This window comes from Nilaparvata lugens, chromosome X (genome assembly GCF_014356525.2).
Source record: "Nilaparvata lugens isolate BPH chromosome X, ASM1435652v1, whole genome shotgun sequence".
Classification (NCBI taxonomy): Eukaryota; Metazoa; Arthropoda; class Insecta; order Hemiptera; family Delphacidae; genus Nilaparvata; species Nilaparvata lugens.
Window position 1 is genome coordinate 169,791 of NC_052518.1, and position 13,146 is coordinate 182,936.

At 35.9% G+C, this 13,146-nt stretch overlaps 1 protein-coding gene across 2 annotated transcripts; it reads right to left on the minus strand.

Annotated features, from left to right (window-relative positions):
* Window positions 1–133: 133 nt before the first annotated feature.
* Window positions 134–12,962, minus strand: LOC111053675 (biogenesis of lysosome-related organelles complex 1 subunit 6). Of its 2 annotated transcripts, XM_022340589.2 has the most exons (5): window positions 12,681–12,962; window positions 9,799–9,906; window positions 7,749–7,833; window positions 2,544–2,630; window positions 134–384 (listed from the first exon to the last, which is right to left on the minus strand). In XM_022340589.2, the coding sequence occupies exons 1-5, from the start codon at window positions 12,698–12,700 to the stop codon at window positions 265–267; spliced, it is 420 nt and encodes a 139-aa protein (XP_022196281.1). In that variant the 5' UTR covers window positions 12,701–12,962; the 3' UTR covers window positions 134–264. The 2 variants fall into 2 exon arrangements, with proteins under 2 accessions (XP_022196281.1, XP_039298123.1); XM_039442189.1 differs by lacking the exon at window positions 9,799–9,906 and having other exon boundaries at window positions 12,681–12,942.
* Window positions 12,963–13,146: the final 184 nt, after the last annotated feature.

A 13,146-nucleotide genomic window follows, 5' to 3' on the forward strand; every position in this document is an offset into this window, starting at 1 on the left:
TAATTCATGATTTTTCATTGCAGCATATGAATTAATTTGTTTGAAGCTGCTATATCATCTATATAACATTTTGATATTTATATTCTCCTTAAGATGACAGTAAACGAATTAGATTGTCAAAAGAAACATAAACTCTGATAAAACTATTTTATTGCTCCATGTTTTGTGGAAAATGTTATACAAACATATTTTTGTAATTAATCAATAATAACATCTGTATATAATTGAATAACGTTATATATCTTATATGCAATCGATTTATTATCATGTGTCTCTTTTTGGCTTTGCTATCATACGTTCTTCCCTACTTACTCTCGCGTCTTCTTCCTGAATCCTATTCAAAGTTTCCTGCTGTTTTGTTTGGTGGATATGAAGTGCTCTTTTCTGAAAAAATATTTATTTTGTTTGAAAAAAGTCATAGGCTACTTTCAATAGAGAAAAACCATGAATTGGACACGTTATATGTAACACTTATTTCTAAATTAACACAGGTGATGAAAATTTTGAATTGTACTTATTTGCAAATTATCACTAAAGGAAGTAGTCCAGACAATGAATGCTCAAAAAACGGTATATAGGGAAATGCTTGGAAGACAATTTTTGACCCCACAGTTCTGTTAAGGGTAGTAAGGAGGTAAACATATCAAAAGGAAACTATGTATCCTAAGGACTTGAATGTCATATAACAAATTAAACCTTACATAACTTCCTACAATATCCATTCTACAACTTTTTTTATATCTCATCTAGTTTTCAAGATATCCGCTTTTGAAGGTGTGACATTTTTGAAAAAACACGTTTCCCACCAATTTTTCCTATTTTTGCTCTTATAACTTTTTAAAAATCGACTGGAAAAATCCATGCTGATTATGAGCTTATAGAGCATTAAATTCTCTTCAATTTGATGTATAATTTCACACTTTTACGAATTTCCCTACTCATTTTGCAACAGCTTTAATGTTGAGTGTGAAATCTCCATTTTTGCAACAATAGACTAGTCAAGTCCTTAGGATGCATAGTTTCTGAGTTTTTTGCGAGAAACCAAAAATGGTACTTTAAACCAACCCCCCTTAGCAAAAGGGGAAGGGGTGGGGACTTTTGATATATTTACCTCCTTACTACCCTTAACAGAACTGCGGGGTCAAAAATTGTCTTTCCAACTTTTCCCTCTATAACCTTTCCTTTACTGGTCTAAATAAATGATTTCTATTCTTCTTTCAATGTGCTCGGAAGAAGAGCAGGCAAAAGTTTTGCTAGAACAGAGAGCTACAGAGTAGTTATAAATTATGTAATAATTTTAGTGGCTGTTCTTGTAATATTCTTGTTGGACTAGTTGGTTTTTTCAAGTCAAATGTTGCTAATGAATTGTAAAAAACACTACTGTTTTGTCATCTTTACCGTAATCCACGTTGAAATCATCGCATAAACAGACTATTTTACAATTATACAAAAAAACTTATCACAAATACAAAAAACTTATAACAAATGATCATACAAAATAACTTATCACAAATACAAAAAACTTATAACAAATTATACACGACTAGTTTCGACATTTATGTCATTCTCATACAAATTAATAGAAAAGGAGAATTACATGATACAAAAGTAGTATACCGTATAATTAAAAAATATATTTCAAGGGTGCTAGTTCCTTTGAAAATTTAAAAATCTGAGTTGAGAGTTCTGTACACACACAAGACTATATATTGTTGGGCCATCATCTTCAATTTGAATTCCATGGCAGAAACTTCAAACACACTTTCATCAGCCAACAAGATTATGGAATGAAATGTTATGATTTTGTTTTGAGAACTAGAGTCAACAGTTTATTGATGGCAGATGATGTGGTATATCTCCATGAGACGTTGATGTTGTAGATATAGATTTTTGAGCAAATATAGAGATATTGACAACATCAACGTCTCATTCTTTCAATTTATTGGTATTCAACCATAAATTAATTGTAAATAACAATAATTACAGATGGAATTAAAAAGAGAATGCATTTATTCAAATGCTAATATTAATATATAATTATTATTGAACGAAAATCCTAAATAAATGCTGCAAATCACTAAATTTCTAATCACTAATTTTTGGATAGTAGTTCTCATCGAATTTCCATCTAGCTGTTAGCTCTGTTGTCAATGTCTGCAGTAGCAGAGGTCTTCGGGGTGATTTGCAGCATTTATTTAGGATTTTCGTTCAATAATAATTATATATTAATATTAGCATTTGAATAAATGCATTCTCTATTTAATTCCATCTGTAACTGGTTGGCCGCTATGGCTTCGTATAAAATGAGCGCTGCTATCCAGAGATTGTCAGTTTGGTGTAAGGGTAAGCATTCATGACTGGCAATTGGGAGGTACCGGGTTCGATTCCCGGGCTGGCAACTAATTTTTGAATAGTAGTTCTCATCGAATTTCCATCTAGCTGTTAGCTCTGTTGTCAATGTCTGCAGTAGCAGAGGTCTTCGGGGTGATTCGCAGCATTTATTTAGGATTTTCGTTCAATAATAATTATATAACAATAATTACCTTTAATGATTTAGAGCGATTACTTAGTTCAGTCATTTTACGCTTGAGACTTTTCAGCTTGGCATCACAAGATTTGGCCTTTGTAAACTGAAAAATGATGATTTTATTAGAAAACAAGCATGCAAACAACACAACATATCAAACTCAGATCGTTATCATTGAGTAAAGCGAAAAACAGACAAAATATTAAACCTACTGTACTACAGTCAACAGCACGAAAATAGCCCGATGAAAATTGGAACGGCTGAGTGCTTCGTAACCCCCGCCGCATCAATAGACGTTGCCAATTCATCAGATTTGTTATAAAAGTATTATCATTTATAATCAGCTGTTGATAAAGTCTCATTTGGCAACGTTGCAAGCATCTACTCCAACGTCATCAGACTATTTTCGTGCGGTTGACTATAATAAGCGACAAGCTTGAAGTACAGCTAAAATATTGCAATAAGAAAAAAATTGAATTGACATACTTCTTACTTGATACTTATCTCCTTAGCCATGACCAGAGGTCTGTATCCTGTCTGAACGCGACAAACGTGAACTAGTACTTATCCATAGTGAAAGTTAACCTTTTAAATGTTTCCGAATACACAAGTGGGAACAATTAGTAGTTCTACCAACAGTAGACCTTCATCTTCCTCTTCTTCTTTTTCTCCTTCTTCTTCTTCTTCTTCTTCTGCTTTTCCTCCTTCTCCTCTCCTCCTCAAGGGTTAAGTGTAAGAGAGGGCCGGCTGCGCCCTAACTTCGCCCTCCTAAGTTTTTAATAAAGGCAGCGATTCTATTTTCCTCCTTCTTCTTCTTTTCCTCCTTCACCACTCCCCCTTCTTCTTCTTCTCCTTCCTCTGACTTGGTCCTTGTCATAGGATTCACTTATAAGTTATGTCACAAATAACACTTATTCACGTTTGTTTACTGAGTAAAACGTGGAAAACAATAAAAAATAGATATTTTTTCAAGTTTTTCAAGATGGCCCGCCTTTAAAAGCATTACCGGTTCAGGTGTTTTTTGTTGGCGTCAAAATATTTTTGCACAGCGTAGAATGGCGACTCCACTAACCACTTCCCAATTCGTGTCCTGAAGCACTCGATGTCCAGGCTCCTCACTACATCTGGTAGAACTGTGTACCATACACAAAAGAGCACAAGAAGATATCTTATGGTATATTATGTTCCAATTTTCACTGTTAACTCAAGCCGATAGTCCTAGTACAGTAGTTGTTTTAGATAAAGCTATGTGATGCTGGTAGTCTCCCATACTGTGCCGTTCTTACACTCTTACACTCCCAACAACACAGTAATTATAGACAGTAGTCGACTTGAGTTAACAATTAATCGTCTTGAAATCTGGAACATAAACGACCTATACCATAGGATATCTTCTTATGTTACCTTTTCTCTATGGTTGTACATCGTCAGGGATTATTCTGCAGAATGGAACGTCTAATTTCACTTTTCCTCTTGTGTTATACGAGTGTTTAGTGTTTTGTGTTATAGGAGTGTTTAGTGTTTTGTATTATAGAGCATAGAACTATAGCCTTGATGAGTCACACCCTAAAGGTATTCCTCAAAATCATTCATATTAGAATTGTCATATAGACAATTCATATTAATAAGTTAGAGGCTGATATGAGTGACACACAACTGGGTTTTCGAAGTGGCCTTGGCACAAGAGAAGCATTGTTTGGAGTAAGTGTATTGATGCAAAGATGCCTGGATGTAAATATGGATCTTTATATGTGTTTTATTGATTATGAAAAAGCCTTTGATAAGGTACGGCATGACAAACTGTATGAAATTCTCAAAGGTAAAAATATTGACAGTAAGAGATATTAACATAATTACCAATTTATACTGGAATCAAACAGCAAGGATCAAAGTTGAGAATGAGATGACTGGGGAGATGAAGATTTGTCGTGGTGTTCGTCAGGGATGTGTCCTTTCTCCACTCTTCTTTAATGTTTACAGTGAAGCCATTTGTCAAGAAGCTTTAATGGAGCAAAATGTTGGTCTCTCCATAAATGGAGTAACTATTAATAATTTACGCTATGCAGATGACACACTTCTGATAGCGGGAAGTGAGAATGAGTTGCAGCAATTACTGGAAAATGTAAATAACTACAGCAATAACTATGGGTTGAAGCTGAATCTTAAGAAAACCAAGTGCATGATCGTCTCGAAAAAGCAGAGAGTGCCAATTAATATTGTAGTGGACAATACACCTATTGAGAGAGTCACAGCATATAAGTATCTTGGAGCATGGATTACTGAAGTGAACGATCAGACCAGGGAGATCAAAGGACGAGTGGAAATAGCACGACAGGTGTTCATAAAAATGAAGAGATTTCTATGTAGCCGAGATATTAAACTAGAACTTAGAATACGCATGCTGCGTTGTTATGTGTTTTCTACATTGCTGTACGGCATGGAAGCATGGACTTTGAAAAAGTCAAACCTCAAAAACATCGAGGCATTTGAAATGTGGTGCTATAGAAGGATGTGGAGAATACCATGGACAAGAAAAGTGACAAATGGGGATGTAATGTTAATGATGGCAAAGGAATGTGAAGTTGTTGCGACTATAAAGAGAAGAAAATTGCAATATTTGGGTCATGTAATGAGGGGTGAAAAGTATGAGCTGTTGAGACTTATATTGCAAGGAAGGATCATGGGGAAGAGGAGTGTGGGAAGAAGAAGGATATCCTGTCTGCGTAATTTAAAAGAATGGTATGGCTGCAACTCAAGGGAACTATTCAAGGCTGCAATCAATAAAGTGAAAATTGCCGTGATGATTTCCAACCTCCGATAGGAGAAGGAACCAAAATTATAGGAGTGTTTAGTGTTTTGTGTTATAGGAGTGTTTAGTGTTTTGTGTTATAGGACTGTTTAGTGTTTTGTGTTATAGGAGTGACTGGTAACAGCTTTTCCAAAAAGGACGCACATGGAAGTTTGACAATGTGAATTTATTACATTAACTTATTAAAGAATTCCATTAACACAAAGGGTTGATAAGTGGTTGGTTCCGTGGTCAAACAGGTAAATTTCTATCGATGAGATGAGTTGAAAGACATGCGCCTGCTACTCCTATTGTACACATCAATTGTCTTGACTGGAAAATGCGAAATTCAACCTACAACATTTGGATTGTTTTATAAATAGAATTGAAACCGTTTTGGGCTTTAGCCTGTGGTACTGTAATATCTCGGGTAGATCAACAACTGCTTTTTCGAAAGGGTAATCGTGGTTGAAAATGATACTATTGTTCACTCTATAAAATTTTGTTTACTTGAAACATTTTTCTAAGGTTGCTACATGAATTCTGAATCTACTCTGGCTGCCTCACCTAATACAAAAATTAAAGGAAATTTAGAATCGTTACAATATTATCAAAGACCTATCGCTACGCTACCAAAGTTCAATCGCCCCTTAATCATATGGGTAAGACTAATTGTGGGACCCATAATGAAGTCCATCGGTGTTATTTTGGGTGGTCCACACTCCCGAAAAATAGTTGGTGCCCCCCCGGACTCTGAGACGCACTCCGATCGTTTCAGCGGTTGAAAGAAGAGTGCACGGAAAGAATGCATTTTTGTCTCCAGGTCCGACTCTTCCTACTAGGCCTACACGTGGAAACTAGACTCCCGGCAGGGGGGAAGAAGAGCTGGAAGCTGTTGATGGGACGAGTGGATGGAAACTATCTTTCCCAGGCTGGGATGCTAGCTAAGCAGTTCCCAACCCTGAGAAAGATCCTCACCTCGTCCATCAGTTAAAAAAATGCAAGCTTTCCGTAGCCTATGCTAGGCAGCCAGCAAATAAAATATTATGTTCTAATTAAATTCAATTTCTCTAATTGAATTATCTCTACAATCCAATTATGGTTCTACATATTATTTTACTAGTCCTAATTTCCAATACTTTCAATAACTACTCTCAATTGATTCTATTACAGTACTTTTCTAGAAGTAATTTTTAATGTTTGAATGAATTAATGATATATTGAATGAAAAAGACTAAGAAATTGTCAAAAACCACAGATTTATTGATACTTAGAAAGACCGGTTTCGGTTATTACACCATTGTCAATCTCTGATAAACTAAAACTAAATACAAGAGCAGCAGAATTTATACTAGTAGGCGAGTACTGCTATTATTTTTCACACTTGTTTTCTTGGTTCTTATTTTGTACTGAAAGTAAATTTTGTTATTATGGCGATTCTGTTGCTTAAGCCGCCATTTTGTCACACCGTTGAGTGGAAGGAGACTGTCTAGCTGGGCCAATGGCAGGCGTTCATGCCCTTGACCAATAGCAGTACTCGCCTACTAGTATAAATTCTGCTGCTCTTGTATTTAGTTTTAGTTTATCAGAGATTGACAATGGAGTAATAACCGAAACCGGTCTTTCTAAGTATCAATAAATCAGTGGTTTTTGACAATTTCTTAGTCTTTTTCATTCAATATGAATAATTACCACAATATCAACTTCTCAACTACACAAAACAAAAATTAATGATATCATTATTTATGCATTCAAATATCGCTTCCCGGTGATTCAAAACACACCTATAGCTGTAGATCCGCTCATCTCTAATCACCATTCTTCCACTACCCATGCACAAACCTAAGACTTGTGGGATAGCTCTGTCATCATAAAATCATACTAATTACACAGAGAAAAAAAAACTTAAGAAGATATGCCATGGTATAGGTCGTTTATATTCCAAGCCGATTACTGACGACTACTTTCTATTTTTACTGTTTGTTGGGAGTGTAAAAGTGTAAGAACGACACAGTATAGGAGACTACCAGTGTCACATAGCTTCACCAAAAACAACGACTAGGACTATCGGCTTCAGTTAACAGTGAAATTTGCAACATAAACGCCCTATACCATGGTATATCTTCACATGCAATCTTTTCTCCATGCGTTACAATTTGTCGGGGTAGCCCTGTCAGCATAAAAAGCTATTCATTTGTGGACACTGGAAAAATTTGACAATTGAAAAATGACTGATCTAGGATTTTCCTCATAGGGTTCAATTCAACAATCAAAACAAAAATATTCTTTGATAATAACTACCTTACCATTGATTCACCGGCTTATAATGATTACACTTCAATTATCCAATAATTCAATATGATTATTCTTTGAAATTGGATGAGTAGACTATATTACCATGACAATCAAATCTTATACTAAATCTTGTCTTACCATGACACTTAAATCATTGTTTTCTTCAAACTTATTGCACTTGTTCGTCTGAGTAAGATTTGCGACCATTTGATCTTGTTTCAATCTAGAAAAAAATACAAAAGGATATCAATTTTTTAATTCTAAACCAATTACGATTGTTCCCATTCTCTCAAAATTGATTGAGGAATTGGTTGCTAAGTAGTTGTAAACACACCTAGAGAGCATCACAAGTTATTGTATTGAAAGTCTCACAATTTGGATTCAGAAAGGAAAATCCAATAATACTGGATTGTATTAAAATGTTGAATTTAAATGATCTATCTTCATAATGTAGTGTTTTAGATGATGAGTCTTTGGTTATGAATATTAAAAATTATTTGTCCTATTGTTTGACTGTACCTTGAAAATCTTGGTGTGTACTACAACTTAATAACCTCAAGCCCAATCCATCTAAGACTCAGATGTGCGCTTTCCATCTCAGAAATAAAGAGGCCAAAAGAAAACTTAGAGTAAACTGGATGGGATGCAACAAGAACTTAAGCATTGTGAGTGGCCTAAGTACCTTGGTGTCAAGCTGGACCGAACGCTGTCATACAGAGCACACTGTCAGGACACAAAGATGAAGGTGGCTGCTAGAAGCAACATAATACGTAAATTGACAAGTACAACATGGGGGGCTAACCCCAGTGTTCTACGTACATCAGCCATTGCACTATGCCTTTCCACTGCAGAATATGCTGCCCCAGTTTGGGCAAACTCTATACATGCCAGACATGTTGATACGGCGGTCAATGGGCTGGGAGAATAATTTCAGGCTGTCTCAAGCCCACACCCATTGGTAAAATTTTCCCAATCATAGGAATAGCACCACCACCCATTCGCAGAACTGTTGCAGCAGAAGTGGAACGGAAGAAACAAATCAGCGACCCAAGACACCCACTGTTTCACCATCAAACAACGGCAACAAGGCTCAAGTCAAGAAGGAGTTTTATCCAGTCAACAGTACCTCTTACCACAACACCTGAACAACGAAGGTTGAATCTATGGCAGGAGGAACTGCAAAATCCGCTCCTGGAATTGAAAGAAAGTGCTAGCTGTGGTAGTGAACTCCCTTTCACAACTTGGAAGTCTTTAAACCGACTACGCACAGGAGTCACAAGGTGCAAATCAAATCTACTACGCTGGGGTTACATTCAGGACGATGCTGCCTGCGACTGCGGCCTGGAACAAAACTACTCACCTATTGCAGTGCGAGTTGCTTGACACAAACTGCTCTCATGACGACCTCCTCCAAAGCAACGACAAAGCCCTCCGGGTGGCTAAATTTTGGGAAAAATAGAAGACTGGTGATCCTGGACACGGAAAGTAAGTATTGTTTGACTATTTTATTTATAGCTTGTAATGATTGGGATGTGACCTAGTTTTCCCTAGTTTTATTTGGTTTGGTTGTTTATAATAAGTTATATTTTTCTGTTTCTTTTAATAATACAAATTTGAATATAAGAGTATAAAATAAATAAATGCATAGATAAATAAATATATTAATTAATATGTTTATCATGGTTGTTCGAACTCACTGCCGGTGCAAAAGTTGTTCTTTGCCGGTAGTGCTATATTGCAAATAATGATATTTACACCAGAAACTGTTTTTGGTGAGATATAGTAGAACTTATCCATAAACAAACACCAGAATATTGACTAAAAGTATCACGAATTTATCAAAAAATTACAAACAAGTTTCAACACCTCTGGTGTCATCTTAGTGTGACAATTCACAGAAGAGTCCACAGAAAAGCTAAAAAAAATATATTTTTTAGTTAAAGTTATATGTGGCAAACCTTTATACTCACTAAAGAAGGGGTTTAGTCACAACTTTTAAGTACATTTTATAACGATTATATTAATACTTTAGTATGTTTCTTGACGTTGCCAATTGCCGTAGATCATGGCAAATAAATTATGAATCTAATCTATTTTAAAAATATGATACTGAAGTTGACCACACTTAAATAACAAGTCATAAGAAAAAGATGGAAATTTTCTCATTGATAATAATATTCTCACTTACAAAGCCTCTGAGATGAGATGCCGCAAATTCAGGAAATCTTTACTTTGAAGATCTTGTACTCCACTTGATAACTTATTTATTGTTTCCGAATCGAACTTTGATTGAAATCTAGATGGAAAATACATATATTAATTATTCACGCTAAAGCATACAATGATTTATACGTTTCATACATTGATAGGGATTATACTAAGTTTAGTGGATATTTTCTATAACTGAAATTATCTCTATGAAACCGTCAAGAAGATTATGTCTTTTTAATTTTATTATTCACTTCATGTCACATTCCACTCCGAATAAATTTTTCTAGTACGGTACTCATAGTTCCAGTAATACTCTAGTCCATAGTGATATTCATGTTTTAAGGACAGCATATGCATTGGTTTGGTAATAAAGGAAATAACGGAAAGGAATACAATGAGTGAAGGTGAATAACTTTAGGGAGATAATAGAAAAAGTACATTAATTTAATGGATTGCTAATGAATGTAAGGTATTTATTTAGCCAATGCTGTCATTCACTTTACTTGTTTGTATTTGACTTTGTTATGCATTTTCTTTAATGTTGCAACAATGAAATTAATTTGTATTTGATTCAACAACTTGTTTCTTGTAAAGTCACTATCCAAAGCAGCTTCTACACAGTGACAAGAGTAGCTTCCAATAGCTGCCGCGGAATAGTACAGTGCAGAAATGGAAATGTACGGAACTCATATGTACATGAACGTGAATTTCCAATTCCACGTTCCCGCAGTAGCTGCTATTGTCCCTGTGAGCAGCGTACTTTATAAGTAACTAAACTACAGTAAACTAAGATGGTAAAGCTACGTAGTTTAAATAACTATGCAAATGTGTAAGTAGTAATGTATTTGGATTACAGTGGCATCTGCTAAAAACAACATAATATTGCAATTTCAATGAAATCGCTCATATTAAGCAATAAGAGAAACTATGTTTGAAAGTCTCAATGAGTCGTGATTTCAGTCACCATTCTGCCCATTTATTGATATACTACTGAGACAAGTGCACATTAGTTCGTTGAGTCTAACGGCATTGATGACAATATGAATGAACTGTAACAACAGGCCATGAACTGTATGAATGCCCAAACGTTGGAATATGGGCTGTCTGTGTGCATCATACTCACTAGACCACATTACACAGAATGCCTTCTTCTGGAGCAGAAGTATGATCTTCACATGCACCAAATGTCCCCATACTGGAAGATGCTATACTGAATGTGGCTGGCAAATAAGCTTACTGCATGATAAAGGCATTTTACACCAAGTAGTCTCCTCATCTTCCGAAGTAGGTAAAAAACTCTTGAGAACCTCTTGCAGACCTTGGTGATATGAGACTCCCATGATAATTTTCTATGAATACAAAAACCAAGTAAGGTCACATGTTCGGCATCAAGAATCTATGTTCTTCTGAGAGTACACACAATCTCCTGGGTCTAGGGGTCTCATTCAATTTTAGCTTATTGGAGAACCATTCTCGGTCTCAGAAAATAGCTCCTGAGCTTCGAATTTGGCATCATGGGGTCGTCTGCCCTGACAAGCTGGAACCATTCAGGTGTAAATCGTTTATCATCAACAGGAACAGCAGCGGGCCAAGTACTGCACCTTGTTGTTACTGTATAAGTACTAATACGCATACACAGTCAGCTAAACCATTGAGGAGGGTCTCGGTTGCTCAAGTACCTATTTTGGCCATTTATTGAGAAATGACAGTCCAAACAAATTTAGTAAGTCAAGTTTCACAGCATCAAGTTGTAGGCTGATACACAGTCAGCAACTTATTGTTGCAAACTAGATAAGGGTCAGTGAGAATAAGTTGAGTTTATAACAATTCCTTAGAGGGGTGTCGAGATGCGCAGCTATAATCCGGAGTGTCAAGACGCGCGCGGCTATAAGAAGGCATCTGGAGACGCGTTTTTACAGCCGTCAAGGCTGGAGCACATAACCTACAAATTCATTAAATTCGATGACTCGTTGGATCCAAATATCCAAAGTCGTAATCAGGGCCAGGTCTTCCTGGATAGATCGTGTCAATTAAACATGGTACATAAAACTGTAGGCAACGTCACAGTCCAGCAAAGCTTTCGCCGAAAAAATCCTCTAACCGGTAGAAGCTCCTTCCAACAAGCCACTTTGACAATGAACTTCTGAACACATTGACTGGGCGTTCCCTAACCGAGTTCGGCAGGCAGTTGGACATTCGCACCGCCAAAACAGGAAAACTGTCCTTCACTCTTGACAGGCGACAGCGCGGCACATCTAAGTCAACCCCCCTTCGAGTTCCATGTGAGTGCACTTCCTCCCTTCTAGCAAACGTGCAGATGTTTCTCATGTAGTATGAACGTTTTGGCGACAGATGAATTAGAAGTGTTCCCCACCATATTGCTTTTACGATTCATATGTAATGAATCATCGAATCTAACTAATAATAGATTACCTATATAGTGGCACTCATTTTATGGTGTTTTTCATTTTATATTGAATTTTACGTTTTTCTTTTATAACCATTTTTGTAATTGCAATTATGTTTTACGGACAAATAAAGATTTGATTTACACGTTCGTTAGGTCATGTTAAAGGCCCTGAAATTGGCCCTCAGACACCAGAGCTGAGTCAGCCGGTTACTCGATATTATTATTGTAGGTAATATGCTGTAGCCGTGACGGCTCTAACCACGCGTCTTGACACGCCTACTTCTAGCCGCCTCTATCCTCTAAGGAATCGTACCTTTAGGGAGAAATTAGTTAAAGGTTGGGTTAGCCTATTTAGGAGTTCTCAATGAAGTGTATGAACGTTCACACTATGAAAATAATTTGAATTTTCAATCTAAGATACAATAAACATGAATTTGAGGTTTACTTACAAGTCACTGTTTTCTTCCATTTTTAAAAAATGAGCCAAATCAGATAATTTTTATGATAATGCATGAATAGGTAATAAATACTCAAATAAAAAATAATCCATGAGTGATAACGCTTTAGATGAGGATAGTTTGGAAATTATTACAATTAGAAATGTTTCTTCCAACAAAAATTTGAAACATTGATAAACTCAAAAGAATATAAACATAACCTTTTACCTTTCACTTTCAGGTTATGTTAGTTTTGACTCCAAACTCCAAAATGACATCGTTATGCGCAAATGCGCATGCGTTATTAACCCTAGTGCTTCAGAGAGACTTCAAATATAATTAATTTTATAAAAATATATTTTCAAATGTTAAATAGTTCGAATCTAGTCAGAAAAATTTGTGATCACCAATTACATTGATTCTTATTACGAATTCGCAAAAAAATCAATTATATATTTTCTCTATGAATAGATGGCAT

Coding starts and splice junctions, on each gene's coding strand:
- LOC111053675 (XM_022340589.2), bottom strand. CDS start 12,700: ATGGAAGAAAACAGTGACTT. Junction 2,631..7,748: donor ACAATGATTTAAGTGTCATG/GTAAGACAAGAT, acceptor ATCATTTTTCAG/TTTACAAAGGCCAAATCTTG. Junction 385..2,543: donor ATCGCTCTAAATCATTAAAG/GTAATTATTGTT, acceptor ATATTTTTTCAG/AAAAGAGCACTTCATATCCA.